This window comes from Pseudonaja textilis, chromosome 14, assembly GCF_049901715.1.
Source record: "Pseudonaja textilis isolate UNSWEBS1 chromosome 14, rPseTex1.2, whole genome shotgun sequence".
NCBI lineage: Eukaryota > Metazoa > Chordata > Lepidosauria > Squamata > Elapidae > Pseudonaja > Pseudonaja textilis.
This window is the reverse complement of record NC_142003.1, coordinates 5,137,942-5,160,274: the sequence shown is the minus strand read 5'-3', so window position 1 is coordinate 5,160,274 and position 22,333 is coordinate 5,137,942. Positions and strand designations below refer to the sequence as shown.

Here is a 22,333-nt window from a genome sequence, read left to right as displayed (position 1 = left end):
TTTTGTGCAATCCTTTTTTTACCATTACTCACAAGTTATATAAATTCTCACCTTATCAATCTAGCTTGTGCTTATGCAATATCAATGATTAAACATTCATTTGACTATTTTTCCATCATTTTATACGAGATATTCTAATTTTCTTTAAGATTTAATCTTATACATTCATCCAATATTTTATATTGTATTCTATATCAATCTATTAACTGTTATTGTAAAGCTTACTAATCTATTTCTTTACCATGTCTTTTTATCTAACCATTGATAAAATAAATCCCATATCCTATAAAATTGAAGTCCACGAAGTCTTAAACTTGCCAAGGATGAAGATCCCTTGCACTAAACCGGGGTGTCGGCAACCCCGCGGCTCTGGAGCCGCATGCGGCTCTTTGGGCCCCTCTGCTGTGGCTCCCTGTTGGGTGATCTTACTGGGATGGGATTCAAATTTTTTAACAGCTGGTTCTGCGGGCGTGGCTGGGTGGGCATGGCCACGTGAATGGGTGGGCTTGGCTCTTTTTTTTTGCAGCACCCCCCCCCCCCATTTTGGGGGCCTTCTGGGCCTCAGGGAAGCCGCCTTCGGGGGGGGGGCATTTTTGTTCCCAGAAGGCTTCCCTGCACCCAGGAAGGAAAAACATGGAGGGGGGTGGGGGTGCTGTGCGCCCCCTCCCTCCATTTTTTGGCTTCCTGGGCTCCAGGGAAACCTCCTGGGCAAAGCAGAGAGACTGCAGAGGAATCCTGGCACAGCTGATCATAGGAACAGCTGATTGTTGGGAAGGGGAAAATAGTGACTGGGAGTGACTGGGCAGAGAAGAACACAGTCAAAATAAAATAAAGTAAAGTAAAGTAAAGTAAAGTAAAGTAAAGTAAAGTAAAGTAAAGTAAATATAAATATAAGTATAAAAAAATAAAAATAAAAATTAAAAAATATAAAAATAAATTAAAAAATAAGAATAAAAATAAAATTAAAAAAATAAAATAATAAAATAACAATAAAATCAAATCAATTTAAAAAAAAATCAAATCAAATCAAATCGTATTTCATGTCGCGTCCCCTTTAAGAGAGGGTTTCCCCCCGCCTCCTTCCCTCCCCCCCTCCTTCACCGGCGGGCGGGGCGGGGCAAGAGGAGGAGGAGAAGAGAAAAAAGGGGGTGGGGGGGGCGCAGGCGGAGTCACGTGACCCGCCAGTCTTGTGACCGGGCTGAGTCGCCGCCGCCGCCGCCCGCAGGCACGAAGGGTTTGCGTTGCTGCTGCTGCTGCTGCTGGTGCGGGGACTCTCCGCGCGGAGCTTCCTCCGGGGCGACCCCCGGGTTGCCCCCTCCCACGTCTTCTCCCCGCTCCGCCCCATGCCCCGCCGGCTCTGGGCGCAATTGCTGCTGCCTTCTCCTTGAAGGAGCCGAGCGAGCCGGGACCCAGCAAGCCCGCCCGGGACTGAGAGCCTCCTTCCCCGCCCTCCTCCTCCTCCCCCAGCACCCCCTCCCCCAAAAAGGAATCCCCGCTCCAGGCTTCTCTCCGGTCCGACGACCCCTCACCGCCATGGACGGCAAGCCGCTGCTGCAGGACCGGCCGCCGCCTTACAGCCCTTACGGGCCGCCGCCGGGCAACTATGCACCCCACACCTACGGGACCATCCCGCCGGCGCCGCCCTACCCGTTCCCCCCGGGGACCACCGGGCCAGGTGAGACTATAGGGGGCGGAGGTGGGAGGGGAGGTGGCTTTTCCCGGGCGGGATCCCCCTCCCCCTTGGAAGAAGAGAAGGGGCTGCCTGGGGAAAAGAGTGCCTCTGAGCGCGGGCAGAGCGCCTCCCCGGGCGTGGGGAGGGGAGGCTTACCTGGGGTTTCTCACCTTTGGGGGACGGGGGGGGGAGAGAGAGTGGCTTTCCGGGCTTTCCAGCTGGAGGAGGGGAAACCCAACTCTTGCGAAAGGGGTGTGTATGGGAGGGGGGTTGAAGGCCACCGCCCTCCTCCTCCTCCTCCTCTTCTCCAAGCCTGGATTTGCCTTGGCCCGCCCGATGGGGTTGGGGATTAGGGTCAGGGTATATACCTGGAGGGGGCGCCCTGTTGGCGAAGGGGGTGGAGAAAGGGGGGCGAAGGAAGGAAGGAGTTGCTTAGGAGGGAGGGAGGGAGGAGTTAGAAAAGTGGAAGGAAGGGAAGGAAGGAAAAATGGGAAGGAAGGAATTGGTTAGGAAGGAAGGAAAGAAGGAAGGAAGGAGTTTGTCAGGAAGGAAGGAAGAAAAGAATTTGTTAGGAAGGAAGGAAGGAAGGAAGGAAGGAAGGAAGGAAGGAAGGAAGGAAGGAAGGAAAAATTGGAAGGAAGGAATTTGTTAGGAAGGAAGGAAGGAGTTGGGAGGGAGGGAGGTAAGAAGGAAGGAAGGAGTTTGTTAGGGAAGGAAGAATGAAGGAATTTGTTAGGAAGGAAGGAGTTGGGAAGGAGGGAGGTAGGAAGGAAGGAATTTGTTAGGGAGGAAGGAAAGAAGAAAGGAAGGAGTTTGTTAGGAAGGAAGGAAGGAAGGAAGGAAGGAAGGACTCAGATGGAAAGCAGCTGGCTGGGTTGGGAGCTTATGTAATTTTTTTTTCTCCCAAAAACTTCTACCAAAGTTGTTTTTTTTCTTCTTCTTCCTTCCTCACCAAGGAACCCATTGTTATTGTTTTGTTTCACCTAAAAATTGGGGAACTTGAGTTCTGCTGACCGGGCAGAAGTGATTTCAGAGGCCTTTTGGATTTGCACATTTGAAAAGAAAAAGAAAAAAAAACCTTGGGTGACATGGTTGAATCTGTGATGATTCATTTGAAACTTTCAAGGGCCTCTTTTTTTTTTTTTTTTTTGTAATCACTTCCTTCGGTAAAAACCAGCCTTTGAATTCAGTTGTCGCTTTTGAAAATGAGAACAAGAATTTTTTTTTTCATTAGGAGCCATAATGGTGGTGCAGGAAGAGGAAGGGTTCGAATATCCTGCAATTTGCTCCTGGTTTAGTGTAAGGTGTGAATTCGGCCAGTGTAGCGTGCAAAGATCATCTGTATTTTTTACATCGGCTGGCTGGCAAAGATACATGGAGCCTTAAAAGGAAAAATCCTGGCCTCTCCATAAGGCAGAAATCATTAATAAATCATCATTATTACCAAAGAACCAATATGTAATCAGGGTTATGGTTTGAAAACTTGTGCAAGCCAGCCAGTAGTGACTGATGGAGTGTTCCTCAACCCTGACAATTTTTAAGATGGGTGGACTTCAACTCCCAGAATCCCCTAGCCAGGCATCATATTATTATTATTATTATTAATAATAATATTAAGGCATAATAATAAAAATGAAAAGGATTTACCAGACTCCTGATTGTGGGGCTATTTGTTAACTTCTCTCACTATCATATCCAGCGCAGAAATGTTTGGTCCGTCAACCACGCTGGCTTTGCTTCATCATGGTTTGTGGATTAAACCCCCAACAAGCTGGGTTTGTGCCTCCCTTTAGAGTGGAAACCATGATTTGCACATTTGAGGGCTGGCCTGTTGCATTAAAGCCCTACCAAGAAAATTGCATCGCGGCTTATAAGGATAGATGGATGCAATGAACGGGAGAACACTTAACTTGAGTGCATCTGAAAAGATGTGGCTTTTTCCTTGGTTGAAAGCTTTGTCTGGTTTGGAAAAATACCAATAAAGGAGAATATATGTAGCTCAGGGGGCCTTGGTGCACTTTGATCTGGCTTGGGACAAGTGACTAGCATGTTACCTAGTTTGGGTAATGAAATATCTGCCAGAAACCAACCAAGCTCAGAGAACCCCAAGGTTTTGGAAAGGGCTGGTCTATTTTTTTCCCCTGTTCTGGTCCTGCCAAGGATCTGTTTGGAGACGTTAATCATTAACCCCAGAATGCTGTCATTAGGCCTTGACTCATAGAAGAGCAGAAGGACCGGGTTACTAGGGTGAGTAACAATGATTTATGGGGCATTGAGAAGAATTTCTCTGAGCTCCATTTGAGTGGATACTGTTGACACGTGGAGATGGAGCCAACCAAGAACATCTCAGAGGGCCTTCAGCTTTAAAAGGGTTGGGGATTCTTTGAGGATTCTTTTTGTGGTGTTGAGTGGAGTTGTGGTCTTGGTTAAGGGGACTCGCTTAAGCTCCGAAAGGACTCTGGTGGTCAATTATTTTACGTTTGGTGGGAGATCTTTCACACCAGTGGTGACGTTCTCCCAAGCTTTGGACCTCAGCTCTTCTCGGTGGCTTCTTCTGGTCATCAGGTGTTCCTGATCCTCTTTGGACCAAGTCCACCTGTGAAATGAAGACTTGACCATTGACTGACCAGAGGAGGAGATGTCCCTACTTCTAATAGGAGAATGAGCTCGCTAGTTACCTACTACAGATAGTCCTTGACTTACGATCACAAGCCCAAAATTTATGTTGCTAAGCGAGACATTGGTTAAGTGAGTTTGGCTCCATTTTACGGCTTTTCTTGCCACAGTCGTTAAGTAGATCACTGCAGTTGTTCAGTTAATAACACGGTTGTTACACAAGTCTAACTTCCCCATTGAGTTTGTTTATCAGAAGGTCGCCAAATGTGAGCCCGGCCGGGACAGTGGCTGAATTTGGATCCCATAACCATGAGGATGCTGCAGTGGTCCTAAAAATAGGTCATAAGTCATTTTTCCCAGTGCCGTTGTAACTTGGAACGGTTGTGAGTTGAGGATTACCTGTAGTGCCGTTGGTGTACATGGGCGAACTTACCCGAGGGGTGAAATAGGCAGTGGAGGCTCACTGGAGAATTTCCACGGTCCTGTTAATTGGAAGCCACAAACATGGTTTTATTTATCTTTCTGTTTTGTTTCTCTGTCCAGGATATACCGCTCCGGCTAGTTCACAGCCGCACAACTATCCCAATACTACGTATACAATAATCCAGCAGCCCCCTCCTACCACATCTGTCATAGTTGTGGGTGGCTGCCCGGCTTGCAGGTAATTTTCCTTTTTGGGTGGGTGGGAGGAAACGAGACGGTTGGGCCCAAAATTTCCGATGCTAAGGGTGATGACCCAAAGGGGCGTGTCACAAAGGCAACACAGTCAGATAATCAGTAGGCATCCCTTTATTAGCTCCAACTTTGCTCCCAATGTCCTGGTTACCTTCTGGGCTGGAGAAAAACTCTCCCAGGAATAGCCTTTGGCTGCAGAGAATCAAGTCCAAAGCGTGGTCAACACACACTGTAACTATAAGTCCAATCAAGGCAAAATGAGATAATTAGTCCTGTAGGCCAGGAGTAAGAATTCCAGATGTGAAGGCATGGCAGTGATTTAACACGGTTGGGAAGACACCAGGAATGCACATAACCAAAGTCGACGCAAGATAAACTCACATTTGTTCCCAGTAGCTGTCGCGCTCAGCTTGCATCTTTTTAAAACTATCATTCCCAGCTGTGGCTAATGAAGGGAATCAGGGCCCTTTCCTCCCCCGTAAGCCACACAACCCATGTTGCTCCCTTCTCCGTTCCTCCTTGCTTGCCCTAGGATGAAGTGGGGGGGGGGCTGGGTCTTCCTCTGAACTCCCTCTCCCTTGTTCTACCTCTCCCCTGCTCTGCCCAGCTGGACTTTGCCCTTCCCCTGTTTCCTCCACAGCCAATGGAGCCACACACTGTCAGCTGTTCCTCTTCCTCCTCGGATTCAGACTGACGGGGCGTGACACTACGCTTCCCTTCCCTTGTGAAGCAAATGGAGTCCAATTTTACGGGCCTTTATTATTTTTTTGGCCAGGGTGATGAAGTGAATAGCTGCAGTTAAGTGGGAAACTCACGGTCGTTAAGTGAATCCAGCGCTCGCCCCCATTGGCTCTGCTTTCCGGAAGCCAGCTGGGAAGGCCGCAAATGACCACCATGTGATCACAGGATGTTGCAACCATCGTGAATACATGCTGGTTTGCAGAGAGCCAAATTTTTGTCACGTGTCTGTGGGGAGGGAATGCAACGGTCATGTGTGTAGGTCATAGGTCACTATTTTTGGTGCAAATAAATACAAAGTAGTTCTGGACTTACAACTTCTCATTTAGTTGCTAGTCCAGGACTACCTTGTATTTATTTGCTAAATGGAGCAACTTATCTGGATAGTGTCACAAAATGGCTGGATTTGGTTCGCCCTCCGAACCTCACAAATTCACCTTGTCCCTAAAGACTTAAACTCTCCCCCCTACAAAAAACAAAACAAAAACCAACCCTGGAGTTTTACTTGCTTTCTGGAATCCTAGCAAGGGAATTCCGGAAAGCAATTCAATTTTAAATTAAATGAATGTTTAGGGAGGTCCCGAGAAGGCATATGAAACGAAGCAAAATCATTAAATCGTGGTGCACGAGGGACGAACTCAACCCTAAAGAAGGGATTTTTCTTGCAGATTTGCAATGTCTGTGACTCTCTGAGCAGGGAGGTCAAGCCCAGCTTCAAACCTGAATGTAAACATTCATTCTCTATTTTTAGATGGCCTCAGGAGCAGCAACTGTAAACCACGGGGAAAGTCATTTGGGTTATCCCCCCCCTCCCTCCCTGGCTAATTCTTACTGTATTAGCTAAGATTAGCCTTTCTCTCATTGGAAAGTTTTATGGTGTTCCCCGTTAGCCGACCGACGGAAGAAGCTGTGATCTTTTGTCAAGAAAATGTCTGCAAGACGAAATGGGTAGATTGACATTAACAATTAAGAGAGCAGGAAGAAAAAGAATGTGATAAACTACGGGATTTATTTTATCAATAGCTAGACAGGAAAATAGAGAAATGAAACCTATCACAATGTAAATATAATAATAAAGATAATACAATGAAATGATATGTTATAACTGATTACTATGGTAAGAATTATAATTTGCTGGAAAAGGATGAAGTAAATTTGTAATTAAAGTTTAATGACTTAACGATGAGATAGCATGATATGGATAGGTTTTTTACAATATGAATTTTAATCTAAACTTTAGAGGGAAAGACTGTTGATATTATGCACAAAAGATATGTACCAACCGACACACTGTACAATGGAAAGGAGGTTTTATTTATTATTTTATGTGTTTGTTGTCAAAAAAAATAAAAATAAAAAACTTCTGCAAGACTTAAAATGCAGAGAGATTATGGCTAGTTGTCCAGTTACAACTGGAACCTCTGGGCCGTTGTTAAGTCGGTTGCCCCAATTTTGAGATCTTTTGCCGTGGTCGCTAAGCAAATCACACGGTCTTTAAGTGAACCCAGCTTTGCCCACTGACTTTGATTATGGGAACTTCCCCTTCAGTTCTGCCCCCAGTTTATGACCTTTAGCGTCCCAGTTAAGTGTAAGAATCACCGCAGTTGATTAAGTTAGTAACCCGGTCGTTAAGTGAATCTGGCTTCCGCCTGGACTTTGTCAGAAGGTCCCGTGATGATCTGGGACACCGTGACGGTCGTAAGTATGAGTCCACTGTCAAGGATCTGAGCATAAATCAGTGGTAGGTGTGAAAAACTATCTTAAGTCCCAGTTTTTGGTGCCGTTCTAACTTTGAACCTAAATGGAACTGTTGTAAGTCAAGGACTGCCTGTTAAATGTGCGCCACTCCTGGGTGTCATTCGCCTTTGGTTTAACCACAGTGTGCAGTAACCTTCCTTCCTTCCTGTTGTGTGATTTCCTCTGGCAGGGTTGGCGTGCTGGAAGACACCTTCACTTGCCTTGGCATCCTGTGCGCCATCGTTTTTTTCCCCGTGGGGATCATCTTTTGCCTCGCCTTGAGACAACGGACGTGTCCTAACTGCGGGGCGACATTTGGTTAAGAGATCGGAGCGCCTACAACCCCACAACCCGACCACAACCCAGAGGCTTTGAGCAGCTGTACCCCTTCTTTTTTTTTTTCTAATGTAAATGTCATGTACAATCAAGTTTATGCATCGGAGCTGATTTTGTAAAGAAATACAATTATTATCAAGCACTGGCAGTCTTTTCTCTCTTTCACGTGCGAAATTGATATTCATCTGTTAACGAAGCCCCCAGTTTTGGCTTTTGTGTTTTAAAATGCACCTTTTTTTCTTTTGGTGGGGAGGAAATTTCAATAAAAGCACTTTTGCAAACTTCGCCCGGCCTTTCCACCCACCCTCCGAATGAAGGGAAAAATCTCTTGCTGTGTAGAAGCCATATTGATGTTCATAGATGCTGGGTCAGCCTTGAAACCCAGTGTGTGAAATTAAAAAAAAGAAAAAAGGGCTGATCTGAATTGTGTACCAAATGTTAATGCTTCTTTTGACAATGTATAGACTAAATGTCAGTCATTCTTCTCCAACCAGGCTATGATTCAAATGCTGCTTCCAATAGTTTCGAGAAAAATATGGGGTGAGTATGGCAAGTTTAGGCAATAATAAAAGAACCAGGCAAGGTTGGTGTCCAGCTAAGGCATCAGGCTAGACCAGAGGTTGCCAACCTTTTGGACCTCAGGGACCACCAAACTCATAATTTTAAATCCTGCGGACCAGACACCCTGGGAAAATCCCCCAAAATGTCTGCAGGAAAATTCCCCACTCTGTTTTCCTACCAATCGATCATTTTTTATTTGGGGTCGCAGGATACCATCTCCAGCTCCATTCTCGGGGAGAGAGAGAGACTTTTGGCTTCATGCAAGGAAAGCAGCAGAAGCAGCAGAAGTCTGTCTTTCTCTCCCCCAAACTCTACCAGAAATGAGTCTTTGTGAGACTTGTCGTGCCGGCGCAGCCTCTTGGAGCAAGAGGCCTTGCAAGGTCCCAAAGACTCATTTTTGGCAGAGTTTGGGGGAGAGAAAGGAAGACTTGCTGCTTTCCTTGCGCGCAGCCAAAAGCAGAAGAAGAAAGAAGTGGAAAGAAGCAGCCCAGTGGTCAGGCCAGGTGCGTGGGCTAAGTTCCCCTCCTCTGCCCACTACCTCGTGTTGTTCGCAATGCAAGTGACACAAGCCTTGTGCTCCTGCAGGCCATATGGGCGGCACAGCCTTGTGTTCCCACGCAGCCTGGGTTAATTGCTTTGGGGGTGACATTTCTCTGCAGACCACCAGAATTTTCTCACGTACCACCAGTGGTCCCCGGCCCGCTGGTTGGCAACCACTGGGCTAGAAATTGGGAGATCGTGAGTTCTAGTCCCACCTTAAGTATGAAAATCAGCTGGATGACTTCGGGCCAACCACCCAGAGGCTGTGAGTTCTAGCCCATCTTATCTACAAAGCCAGCTGGGTGAACTTGGGCCAATTACTTTCTCTCAGCCCCTAGGAAGGCGGCAACAAGAAATCACTTCTGAAAAACCTTGCCAAGTAAAGTGAAGGGACTTTTCCAGGCAGTGTCTCGAAAATGAGACCCAACTGAACAGGGAAAAAAAAAAATCCCATTTAATGTTTCCAACGATCCACAATCAAAAAAACTGCTTTCAGACAATCCTGTTAAACAGGATCCACTAAAGGAAAATATTTATAGCTCAGGGTTGAAATGAGGATCCTTGGTGCTCTTTGAGCATGGTGGTTTTCTTTCAGACTTGCAAATTTCATTACCCATCAGGGTTAGCACGGATGATGTTACTAGTTTGGGTCATGAAACGTCTGCAAGAGAATAACCAAGCTCAGAGAGCACCAGGAACCCCTCAAAAAATAAAATCCTACTTGAAGAGAAGAAAAGATTTCAGCTTTTACGTACTGCAAACCAATGAAAGAATGTCCCATTGTTCTGATCAGAGCATTTTATTATTACTGTATCCCTAAGACATTTTATCTCAGCTTATGTAATGAAAATATTATTTGGCGTGATATTCTGTTAGGTCATCCTTAAATGTTTAAAAAGCAGCGACTCTCGTAGCCATCTAAGTAAATTGTACAAGCAAAACTAAACGGAACTGATCCCTAGGATTAAACCACACCATTGGCACAGAAGTCTAAGCAGCGATGCTGGTAATAGAAGACTAAAGAGGATCAGTTCTGCTGGTTTCCCTATTTGGCTTATTTCTGCTTTCCTAAATATAGTTGTCTTCCTAAACAAGGCACGCTTCTAAACTCAAAGCAAATCTGCAGGCATCTCAGCCATCGATAATTAGCAGAAACGAGAAGCCAGCAAAAACAAAACAAAAATCATTTTAAAAAAGTCAGAAACTTTGGCAATTTGCAGCTGCTGTACACATTAATTAACATTTAAATAAAGGTTTAAAAACAACTTCAGACAGTATTTGGAAATCATATCGCCGAAGACAGTTATGGCCACCGCCAACCGGGGGAGCCTCCAGTTGCTGCGTGGTCAGCAAATTTGGAAACCATCTCAATGCAACACCTGAAGGGACCTGCAGGCTGGGGCAGGCTGTGCAATATTGACAAGGTAGTAGGATTAAACAACAACAACAAAAAAGATCAGGTTTTTATCCAATGCCGCCTCATCGAAGGATTGGCGCCGATCTGTCGTTTGTGACTGTCGGTCGGAGTTTGACGGTTGCAAAGGGATTCTCGCCACTGTAATGAAGCAGACAGGCAAATTGAAGCACAGCGAGATGGGACGATAAGCTACGTTTTAATTTTTACGAAGGTGGTTTCAACCCATTTCCAGGAATGTGATTAAGGCTTTTGTGTACCTATTCTTGGCATCACCTGGCATAACAAAAGTTCCAAGTGTTGTGGTTCGTCGGCAGCCTGTGCAGACGGCAGTGGAATCGGACAGTGGGGAAGAACAGGGACCAGTCCGGGAGTCTGGAGAGGACTGAGATGAGGGTCCTGCATCCGATGCAGAGATGGGGACAGGACCATCTGGGAGTGGGGTGCAACCTCCGGAGCCTGGCAGCAGTGAGGCAGAGGAACAAGGGGAGCCTGTTCCTAGTTGTGTGTGTGTGTGTTTGTGTGTGTGTGTGTGTGTGCAGGGCTGCTAGAAGGCAAGTGCAGCTGAGACAAAAGGGGCGACTCGGGTTGGGAGGTGATTGCCCTTCCCATAAGGTATAAAGGACAGGCAAAGGTGACGAAACCTTTGCAGGAAGCAAAGTCGTTCATTCTGTTCAGATTAATCCTTGAAGCTGTGTGTGGAGTTTGTACTTCGGTTGGCTTTTTACAGTTAATTTGGCACTTTAGTTGTCAGCAATTCAAAGGAGAGAAAGGTGGGTGTTTATCTCGAGGAACTGTTTGGGACTCATTACGGGCTGGGAATGAACATAATTCCCAGCACTGAAATAAAACAGGAATTGATTTAACCGAGCGTGTGCTTAATTACGGTCTCGGAAGCTTTGGTCAGAACACCAAATAGCGCAGTCTTGGAGCGTGCTGGAATTCCTAGCATGTATATACTATTGAAACAGTGACATCTATGCTGGCTTGGGCATGTCGTGAGGATGGCTGATGGGTGGGTTCCGAAAGACCTCCGGTATGGAGAATTAGTGCAGGGAAAGCGCCCGAGAGGGAGACCAGGATATCTGCAAGAGGGATCTAAAGGCCTTGGGAATGGACATCAACAGCTGGGAAGCCTTGACCTCTGATCATTCAGCTTGGAGGCTAAAGAGACAGCCTGGCCTTCTCCAATTCGAAGAAGAGACACTTGTTCGGCAGGCTGAGGCAAAGGGACAGTCCCAGAACCAGTGAAATCCGGGGACTGGATGGGACAGACCGTATCTGTCCTCAGTGCGGAAATCCTTGCCGCTCTCAAATTGACCTTTTTAGCCACACTAGATGCTGTTCTAGGACCTCTTTTCGGAGCAGGATACCATCGTCTCTCGAGACCGAAGGTGTGATGGGCATGACAGAAGGATGCCAAGACAGGATTAAGGCCACCTGAATGGTTCTCCAAGGTGACCTCATAGAAAGATAAACCAAGGCTGGATTTTTTTTGGGGGGTTGAGTTTGTTGCCTGTTTTCAATGATATTGCATGATTCCAACTTACCTTAGGAAAGGTGGCTTCATAATGCCGTTCATGGTAGGTTTCTGAGGAAGGAAAGAAAAGTCATAATCGCTGAGTACGGAAGAAAAGGAAGGCCATCCGAAGAAAAGGAATAAGCAGGAAGGGGACTTTAAATGTCTGATTAAGCACGTTGGGGAATCGGGAAATGTATGGACTTCAACTCCCAGAATTCCCCAGCCAGCATGTCGGGGAGCCTCAAGCAGAGGTGGTGTTCAGCCGGTTCTGACCGGTGGAAATTTTGAGTAGTTCAGAGAACCGGCCAATGCCGCCTCTGACTGGCCCCGCCAACCCCATCTCTTCTCTGCCTCCCATCGAGTCCCAGCTGATTGGCTGGTTCTCCTTTGGTTGCCCTGCACAGGAGAACGGAGCTGGAAAGCAGGTTAGTGGGGTGGGGAGGGAATGGGGATTTTGCAGTATATCTTTCCCTTGCCACGCCCACCAAGCCACACCCACAGAACCGGTAGTAAAAATATTTGAATCCCACCACTGTGTCAGTGTTCCAGCATACCTGAAATAGTATGGACTTCAACTCCCAGAATTCCCCAGCCAGCATGTTGGGGAGCTTAAAGAAGTGTAGATTTCAACTCCCAGAATTCATGGCTGGTTGGGGAATTCTGGAAGTTGGAAGTCCACACATTATGAAGTTGCCAAGGTTGGAAAACCTTGACTTAAAACAGCCACACTCTCAACCACAATTTTCTAAGCCTCTCCTGGTTGTAATCCCTCCACTTGGTCATTCTACGCTAAAAACTTCGTAGTTTTACTTTATTTCGATCTATCAATGCAGTATTTTTTTAAAAAATTTCTAGTTTAGACTGATCGATCTTAGTTTTAGGAGCAAAGGAAGCAATAACTGGAACAAACTTTGCAGGATGATCTCTTGTAATCATTTCTGACTTTAAAGAGAGGCGCCTCCTGCATAAGTAATCCCTGTTTTGAATAACGAGGGTGTGATTCAGGGAAATTGACTCATCACAGTGGCTTATGAATTCAAAGAGAGTCAATTTCCTCTTGCTAATTTCATATATTCCACTTTCACTGAGGTCTAAACTGCAATGGCTCCTCGAGACCAGAAGGTGGCACTCCAGCTTCCCCGTAAGACCTAAGCATTGTTGCTGGAGTTTTCCTTTGGATCCCTGTTTTTCAGACGGAAGTGATAATAAATTAACTCTATGAATCAAGGCCTAAAATGCTTTCGGTACTTTTCAACTGCAAAACAACCTCATTGTTTGAAAAGGGGCAAAAACTGCTGAAAGAATCCAGGTGTTTACAAGTGCCGTTATTTAGTGCCTGCTTTCCAGTCTGACTTACAGTGGCTTCCCTGGCTGGTTAATAGCACGTAACTCTTGAGCAAGCAGGAATGACAGTATCTGAACTTACAAGCCTTTTCTCGGCCGCTGATAGGTCTCCTTTGTTCAAAACCCTGAAATATCATTTGAAATGTTTAAAACTGAATCTGAACCAAATACCTGTCCTTTGCTGTGTGCAACACAAAAGTTTAAAGCAACTTTTTAGCTCTCCACGGTGAGCTCTGATTATACCAACACTGGACCGGTATGATTGACACAGTGATGGCGAGTTTGTGAAATGCCATTGAAACAAGGAACGGATTCCCCTCCCATCAATTATAGGTAGTCCTTGGCTTACAACCACAAATGAGCCCAGAATTTATGTTGCTAAGTGAGAAATATGTTAAGTGGGTTGTGCTCCATTTTATGACTATTCTTGCTGCATTCGTTAAAACTGAATTTCATCACCATCATTTAACGATCCCGTAATTCCTTGTCTGGGCAACTGAATGGAGCTAGCAGAGAGTTTTAATGGCTGGATGCCTTTCCTGTCACCAGTGCCGAGTTTTGTTCAGCAGATCATACTCTCATTTTGCCCAGAGAGAGAACTATCTGCCTTAAACTGAATTGCAGTTGTTAAATTAGGAATTTAATTGTTAAGTGAATCTGGCTTCCCCATGGACTTTGCTTGTCAGGAGGTCACAAAAGATGATCACATGACCCCACAGGACATTGTAACTGTCATAAATGTGAGTTATTTGCCAAGCATCTGAATGTAAATCATGTGACCATGGGGGTGCTGCAATGGTCATAAGTGCGAAAAATGGTCCTAAGTCACCTTTTTTCAGTCCTGTTTTAACTTGAAACAATCACTAAAGAACTGTTGTAAGTCAAGGATGACCTGTAAATACTGAAATTTAAAAGAACGATGTAACTAGCAAGTTCAAAAAGTTTTAAGTTCAGCCTGGCATTACTCGGATAGCTGGATAAAACCAGTGGTGGGATTCATTTTTTTTTTTTTACTACCAGTTCTGAGGGCGTGGCTTGGTGGGCGTGGCAGGGGAAGACACTGTAAAATCTGTAGTCAGAGGTGGGATTTTCCAGTTTTCTGAGCTACTTAAAATTTGCAGCTACTGGTTCTCCAGAACTGGTCAGAACCTGCTGAATATACCACCTCTGGATTAAACCCGTCAGCAAAACTATTTTCAAAAGCTGAGGGTTTTTTTTTTATATATAACAAAACTGGTCGGTCTACTCACAAGAGATACGCTTTCTCCTTGAGCTGCTATAGTTTTAGAAGTTTCAAGTTTTGGTTCTGAAGCTGGTTTGGTTGGCCCAGATATGACATAATCTGGTGGGGGGAGAATGGGGCTTTCTCTGTTGGTCAAGTTGACTGAGCTGACACTACGGATGGGCGCAGGGCTAAAAGAAAAGAAAACCACTGTTAATAACAATAGCACTTAGACTGATATACCACTTCATAGTGCTTGATAGCTCTCTCTAAGTGGTTTACAAAGTCAGCCTATTTTCCCTCAACAATCTGCCTCCTCATTTTACATACCTCAGAAGGATGGAAGGCTGAGTCAACCTTGAGCCGGTCAGGATCGAACTCCTGACAATAGGCAGACTTAGCTTGAAACACTGCATTCTAACCACTCTGCCACTATGCCTTCCTTTCCTTTCCTTTCCTTTCCTTTCCTTTCCTTTCCTTTCCTTTCCTTTCCTTTCCTTTCCTTCCCTTCCCTTCCCTTCCCTTCCCTTCCTTCCAAAGCAATAGCATATACCGCTTCACAGTGCTTTGCAGCCCTCTCTAAACTCTTTACAGAGTCAGCCTCCTGCCCCCAATAATCTCGCTCCTCATTTTACCGACCTCGGAAGGCTGGAAGGCTGAGTCAACCTTGAGCCGGTCAGGATCGAACTGCTGGCGGTTGGTAGAGTCAGCCTGCAATACTGTACTTTAACCACTGCGCCACCAGGACTCCATAGCCCAACCAGAAGCAACAGATTCTTCAGCTCGGTTCTCAAAAGAGCTTCTACGCCAACCCACCATTACCTTGGCACCGGAATGCGCACGGTCTCTTCTGATGGACCTTCGAAGGGCGTTGTGTAAGAGGATGGGAACCAGCCTTTCCTAGAAGGCAACGTTGTAATAAATTACTGCTTTGAACAAACCTGGCTGTATACCATAAGAGAAGACATTTGTGGGATCCTTGGTGCTCTCTGAGCTTGCTTCTCCTCCTCCTCCTCCCAATCCCCACCCTGTTGTTTTTATGTCCTCAAGTTACTACTGATCATTCAGCGATCGTTCAAAGTTACAATGGTGCTGAAGGAACAGACTTATGAGCAGTGGGGGGGGTGATTCATCCAGTTTGTGCCGGTTCACACGAACCGGTTGTTAAGTTACCCAAGCCCCCATGATCAAAGGGGATCCTGGTTGCCGCGCTGCAATGCAGAAACGGGCACCAGAACGGCTGGTGCGTTCTGTTCCTCCTTCCCTCTGCTCCTCCTTCCCTCTGTTTCCCGTTTCTCCATTGAGGCATAACGCCCAGGATCTACTTTGATTGTGTGTGTGTGTGTGGGGGGTGTAATTTAACAACCGGTTTGCCCCATGTTCAGGTTGGCCATCGCGAGAGGCTTGTCCCACCTGTGTTGTGGTTCACCGGCAGCCTGTGCAGACGGCAGTGGAGTTGGACAGTGGGGAAAAACGGGGACCAGTCTGGGAGTCTGGAGAGGACTCAGATGAGGGTCCTGCATCCGATGCAGAGATGGGACCAGGACCATCTGGGAGTGGGGTGCAACCTCCAAAGTCTGGCAGAAGCAAGGCAGAGGAACAAAGGGAGCCTGTTCCTAGTGTGCGTATGTGCAGGGCTGCTAGAAGGCAAGAGCAACTGAAACAAAAGGGGTGACTCGGGAGTAAGGCCGGGAGGTGATTGCCCCTCCCATAAGGGATAAAAGACAAGCCAAGATGATGAAACCTTTGCAGGAAGCAAAGTCGTTCATACTGTTCGGATTAATCCTTGAAGCTGTGTGTGGAGTTTGTACTTCGGTTGGCTTTTTACAGTTAATTTGGCACTTTAGTTGTCAGCCATTCAAAGGAGAGAAAGGTGGGTGCTTATCTCGAGGAACTGTTTGGGACCCATTACGGGCTGGGAATGAACATAATTCCCAGCGTTGAAATAAAACAAGAGTTTGTTTTAACTAAGCGTGTGCTTAATTACGGTCTCAGGACACGTTGGTCAGAACAATGTGTGGCGGAACTGGTGGATGGGGCTGGGCCACGTCTCCCATGATAGCCAACCTGACCCTGGGAGAACCAGTTGTTAAATTCTTTGAATCCCACCATGGCTTATGAGCAGATAAGACGTTCTGAAAAGTGGTTTGGGGTAATTAATGCAAAATTTTGAGAAGCCCTGACATACACTTTGGTGACATCATGTTCTCCGTACAGCCAGCCGTCTCTTTCTTCTGATACGAGCAGCGTGATAAGGTCGCCCTGGGCGAAACTAAGGAGAGTCTCGTTATTTCCAGCGGTGTGCGGGAAGATAGTCTTCACTTTCTGACGCTTCATTATGTTCAGTCCAGTGGCCACAGAGGTAGATCGCAATAAACTGGAATCGTCTGCATAATATCACCAAAAAAAAAAAAAAAAGGAAAAGCAGACAGAAAGAGGCAGGGGAAATAAAGCATCATTAATCATGGAATGGTCCAGCAGAGAGCATCAAGCTAACAATGTGCTCCTCCGAGCTTAGTGGCCACAAAACAGAGCTCAAGATGGTTGGCCTAGCTTATGTCTGGATTCTGGCCCCTGCAGAGAGGGCTCACTCCGATGTGTTGCTTGTCAATGCAGTCCATGCTCTTCTAGGTGAAAGTCTAGTTCCATGATGGCAAACCTATGGCAATGCGTGCCACAGGTGGCACACAGAGCCGTTTGTGCTGGCATGCGAGCTGCAGGCAAACTTACCTCACTGCACATGTGCGTGCCTCACAGCTAATTTTCGGCCTTTTTTGGCCTCCCAAAGGCTTGAGGAAGGCTTCTGCAGGCTGAAAACTAGACCCGTTTCATCACTTCCGGTATTTTCGGGAAACCAGGAAGTGACGAAACGGGGCTAGTTTTTGGCCCGCAAAGCCTGCAGAAGCCTGCGGAAGCCTTCCTCAAGCCTTTGGGAGGCTGAAAAAGGCCTCAAACCGGCTGAAAATCAGCTGTGAGGCACAGTTCAGGTAAGGGGGCGGCGGGGGATGAGGGGGATTGTGCGCGCATGCGTAGGGGGCGTGGTGGGGTAGATTGCCTTCTGGTGCTGGCACGCAAGCACGAGTGTGCAAGCACATGCACAATTTTTGGCACAGGAGCCCAAAAAGGTTAGCCACTACTAGTCCAGTTTAAATTCAGCACTTCTTCCCCAAATCTAATTTATCTATCTAGCTACCTACCATCCATCCATCATCTCTTGTTCTCCCTCCCTCCTTTCCTCCCTCTCTTTCTCTTTCTCCCCTTACCTGTTGCATTGCTTAATTTCTCGGAAGAGGTCTTTGGTATGACAGGTGGGTTGTTGAACATATCAACTAAAGGGCTGGTGTAAGCTCTCCCCGGAGGGGCTGGGGGCACCTTAGGAGAATGCCTTCGGAGGGAATCATAATTATTTCCAACCTGCCGACCAAAAGGTAAAGCGTCAATATTGTGAAACAGTGCACAGAGGCATGAATAAATACTAGCGATTTTATTGGCTTATCCAAATTGAATTCTTTCCTTTGAAAAGTTTTTTCCTTAATTAGATTCACTTGCTGGTTTTCCAGGTTGATTCTATCCCAGAATATACGGAAGCTCCGCTCGGGAATGAATGCAAACGAGATTATATTTGGAGGGTAAAAATTAGGGGCACCGGTGCAATTTGAGACATTCATAAAGTAACAGGTGTGTTCCTGTGGGGAATTTAAGGTGCCTGACTAGAGACCGGGAGATGGTGAGTTCTAGCCCCGCCTCAGGCATGAAAGCTGGCTCAATGACTTTGGGCCAATCACCAGGAGACGGTGAGTTCTAGTCCCGCCTTAGGCATGGAAGCTGGCTCAATGACTTTGGGCCAATCAGCAGGAGACGATGAGTTCTAGTCCTGCCTTAGGCATGGAAGCCAGCTGGATGACTTTGGGCCAATCACCAGGAGACAGTGAGTTCTAGTCTTTCCTTAGGCATGGAAGCTGGCTCAATGACTTTGGGCCAATCACCAGGAGATGGTGAATTCTAATCCTGCTTTAGGCCTTCTGGGTGAGTTTGGGTCAATTACCAGGAGAGTGGGAGTTCTAGTCCCACTTTAGGCATGAAAGCCAGCAGGGTGACCTTGGGCAGTCCCTCTCTCTCAGCCCAACCCACCTCACCAAGTTGCTGTGGGGAAAATAGGAGGAGGAAGGACTACTGTGTATATTATGTTTACTGATCATAAAAGTAATAAACTTGGGATAAGCATCTAATGAATAAATATGGGTGGTGTTTGAATTGTACACTTGCGTCCACCAGGTTGGACTGCCTGTCTCTCTCTCTCCTCTACTCAGCTCCTCAGGTGAAATGGGAATCTCACCAGGTTGTTCCTCTCTATCATTGGGGAAGGCAGGGGAGTCCCCGATATCGAAACGGATCCGGTTGACTTGATCTCATCGATCATATTCATGACGGTCTCTGGAACCTTGGTGGCATCGCTGCAGGTTTCCAACCACGCTGGCAACTTGGTGGCAAGTATCTCTGAGCACTACAGGGAATCCGAGGAAAATATAAATTTAAGAACAGAATAACAGAGTTGGAAGGGACCTGGGAGGTCTTCTAGTCCAACCCCCTGCCTAGCCAGGAAACCCTATACCATTTCAGACAAAGGGTTACCCAATATCTTTTTAAAAACTTCCAGTGTTGGAGCATTTTCACAACTTCTGAAGGCTGTTCCATTGATCAATTGTTCTCACTATCAGGCAATTTCTCCTTAATTCCAGATTGCTTCTCTCCTTGATTATCCCCCCGTCGCTTCTTGTCCTGCCTTCGGGTGCTTTGGAGAATAGCTTGACTTCCTCTTCTTTGGGGCAGCCCCTGAGATATTGGAAGACTGCTATCATATCTCCCTTAATTTCATAGAGAACCAGAAGAAGAAGATGCTTCTCTCAAGCAAATCTAGGAATTGGCTACGGTTTGGATGACAATTTTGTTTCGTGGCGGCAAATGTTTAGAGATGCCTGTTTTGGGTGTACTTGGGATACAGCATTCACATGACCACCACCACCCCCCAAAAAAAAAAAAAAAGATAAGATGTTGAGACTTTGGAAAAAAGGCAGAGAAGATGATCAAATGCCTGGAGACTAAAACCTATGAAGAACGGTTGCTGGATTTAGGTATGGATAGTGTAGAGAAAAAAAGGACCAGGGAGCACATGAGAGGAGTCTTCCAGTGTTTGAGGGGATGCCCCAAAGAAAAGGGGGTCAATTTATTCTCCAAAGCACCAGAAGGCAAGATGAGAAGCAAAGGATGGAAACTAAACAAGGAGAAAAAACAACCTGGGACTAAGGAGATATTTCTTGACAGTGAAAAACCATGAAACAGTGGAACAACTTGCCTCTAAGAAGTTGTGAGTGCTTCATCCCTTGTGGTTTTTAAGAAGAGACTGGACAGCCACTTGTCTGAAAAAGGCCCTCCTGTTTGAGAAAGGGGTTGGACTAGAAGACCTCCAGGGTCCCTTCCAGCTCTATTTTGATTGATGGACACAGGTCCTTCTCCCACAACTCACCTCCACATGGTAATGGAACAGGCGTTGAGCAAAATTGCAGTGCTTGTCCACCAGGAAGCAAAACCTTTTCTTCTCTTCAAGCAAGGCCTCTCTGCAACCCTCCGCAATAAATCTTTGGATATCGCTCTGCCGGGAGCTTACGGTTTCCAAATACTAGATAAAGCATGAAAATACCAGATTCAGACAACCACGCACACAAATCTTGCGCTATTTAAGATATTTCCAGCCATATTTTCTAGGAAATCCCATCTCAAGTCAACAGTCCAATAATGAAACTCTCATTCTCATTCTCTCTTTCTCATCTGTCTGTCTGTCTGTCTGTCTCTCCATTATTTCATTTTATATGCCATCCCTCTCATCCAGCTGTAAAAAAGTGTGGAAACAATTAAAATCACAACTGTGCAACGCTAAATAAAAACTAGAACCAATGAAACGGACGGCACATTACATGTATTAAAATAGTAAGGAGTAGCAAAATAAAAACAACTCAGTATTCTTCCAATATTCAGGCCTGGGAAAGAGGGATTCTTGTACAACTTGAGTTTAATGGCAGCTTCAAACTTTAATTTTTTTCTCAAATAGAACTGCGGCAGTCTAGTCACATTCTGCCACTCTGTATCAACACGCACAAATATCATTTATCTTCCAACGCATATATTCCCTTGATAAGGCTGCCAACCTACACAATAGCCAATTAATTTTTCCAGGACTGGAAGATTATCTGTTGACATGAAGAAAGGCGATAAATATTCTTGCCACATCATGTCAAGAGACTAACTTTATTCCCCAACAAGTTTAAAAAAAAAAATCTTTCTTAAGGCACTTTGGGATACTTCAAGGAGAAGAAAACAGGTTTGAATCCAGGTTATATGTGAATGGATGTCAAGAATTCACTTCTCCTTCCCACTTTGGTTGAGCTTAGTATAACGGAAGGTGAAGGTGAATGTTAATTGTTGGTCATCTGTGTAAATGAAGAGCAGAAGTCAAAATACTCGTGCTGTGCATGTTCAAAGAATCCTTTGCTTTTCTGAAAATAATCTCAATATCAATTCATAGTGTTACAGGTAATCCTCAATTTACGGCAGTTCGTTCAAAGTTACAGCGGCACTGGAAAAAGTGACTTATGACCATTTTTCACACTTTCGACTGTTGCGGTGTCCCCATGGTCACGTGGTCAAAATTCAGGTGGCTGGCAACTGACTCATATTTATGATGATTGCCGTATCCCTGGGTCACGTCTCTTTTGTGACCTTCCGACAAGCAAAGTCAATGGGGCAGCCAGATTTATTTCACAGTCGAGTTATTCACTTAACAAAGGTGGCAATAAAGGTCGTAAAATGGGGCAAAGCTCACTTATCCAATGTGTCACTTAGCAACATATATTTTGGGCTCAATTGTGGTCGTAAGTCAAGGACTACCTGTATTAACACTGAAGAGGAACATTAATACGAAAGGTTATTTATGTAAGTAACAGCATGAATAACACTAAATTGTGGTGTGGTGGCCTAGAGGTGGAGCTCCCGGCTCACAATCAGGAGGCTGTGAGTTCGATCCCAGATAGAGGCAGAGATGTCTCTCTCTGGGCGCACTGAGAATATATCAACAAAACTCCGCATTGGTGACAGGAAGGGCATCCGGCCAAGTAAACACTCCAAACACTCATTACAAAAGGCTCGGCCTCTTTAAAAGTTACAGGGTTTGAATTTTAACAAGCATGAAGTAAGCTTGACTTAACGTTCAAACTAATACGGGAAGGAAACTTGAGTCAAGGTGAAGGTACCAACCTCGGATTCTCTGTGTTCGTATTTAATGGCGTTCCGTCCCCCTTGGCTTTTCCGCCTGATTTTTTTCAGTTCGGCCTGAGATTTTTCCAAAGAATCTAATTTGCTTCGGTGTTCGGTTTGGTACCTCTTCAGAGTAGCCTGTAAGGAGAAAGTTCACAGAGGTATTTTTGGAAAGAAGTCCGTCGGGAGGTTGGGAATCTGGTATCCACGGGTTCCTACTTAGGGGAGGAAAGCTGACGACGTCATGCTAAAAAAAAAATATAGGAGCCTGTTCCCTACTGTTCTTCAACTGTAGGGAATAACAGCATTATTATAGTTATTATAGTTTATTAGGACATGCTCCAACCCGTTGAAAAATTACGAGAGGAACATGCATGAGAAAACAGAAAAATAGAAGTCAAGAAACTGTTCACAGAAAACTGGAGGTTCTTCATATCTCTTGCTGCCTTCTTTTATTTTATTTTTATGCATGGCGATATTCTCTCACCTTTTAGATCAAGGGTCTTCAAACTTGGCAAGTTTAAGACTTGTGGACTTCAACTCCCAGAATTCCTGAGCTAACAGGATTGGAGGAGGAATTTTGGGAGTTGAAGCCCACAAGTCTTAAAGCTGTCAAGTTTGAGGACCCCTGTTTTAGATGATTTCTAA

At 45.7% G+C, this 22,333-nt stretch overlaps 2 protein-coding genes across 4 annotated transcripts in view; one reads left to right on the top strand and one right to left on the bottom strand.

The window, feature by feature from the left end:
- Positions 1-1,171: 1,171 nt before the first annotated feature.
- BRI3 (brain protein I3) lies at positions 1,172-7,916 on the top strand. Its single transcript, XM_026704299.2, has 3 exons — positions 1,172-1,675; positions 4,832-4,949; positions 7,629-7,916. The coding sequence occupies exons 1-3, from the start codon at positions 1,534-1,536 to the stop codon at positions 7,759-7,761; spliced, it is 393 nt and encodes a 130-aa protein (XP_026560084.1). The 5' UTR covers positions 1,172-1,533; the 3' UTR covers positions 7,762-7,916.
- A 1,739-nt stretch (positions 7,917-9,655) lies between these two features.
- BAIAP2L1 (BAR/IMD domain containing adaptor protein 2 like 1) overlaps positions 9,656-22,333 on the bottom strand; it is a 45,549-nt gene continuing 32,871 nt past the window's right edge. For all 3 annotated transcript variants that reach the window (XM_026704300.2, XM_087942049.1, XM_087942050.1), the window contains exons 6-14: positions 21,686-21,823; positions 19,902-20,054; positions 18,714-18,881; positions 17,641-17,791; positions 16,566-16,764; positions 15,200-15,277; positions 14,406-14,568; positions 11,840-11,880; positions 9,656-10,430 (exon numbers count right to left, since the gene is read on the bottom strand). In XM_026704300.2, the coding sequence (XP_026560085.1) occupies positions 10,355-10,430; positions 11,840-11,880; positions 14,406-14,568; positions 15,200-15,277; positions 16,566-16,764; positions 17,641-17,791; positions 18,714-18,881; positions 19,902-20,054; positions 21,686-21,823 (1,167 nt within the window). In that variant the 3' untranslated portion in view covers positions 9,656-10,354. The remainder of the gene's footprint in view (positions 10,431-11,839; positions 11,881-14,405; positions 14,569-15,199; positions 15,278-16,565; positions 16,765-17,640; positions 17,792-18,713; positions 18,882-19,901; positions 20,055-21,685; positions 21,824-22,333) is intronic.

Bases quoted from the DNA above. Each gene is read 5' to 3' on its own strand.
- BRI3 (XM_026704299.2), top strand. From the start codon at position 1,534: ATGGACGGCAAGCCGCTGCTGCAGGACCGGCCGCCGCCTTACAGCCCT. The intron at 1,676-4,831 runs GTGAGACTATAG...TTCTCTGTCCAG, and splicing joins CCCGGGGACCACCGGGCCAG to GATATACCGCTCCGGCTAGT. The intron at 4,950-7,628 runs GTAATTTTCCTT...TTCCTCTGGCAG, and splicing joins GGTGGCTGCCCGGCTTGCAG to GGTTGGCGTGCTGGAAGACA.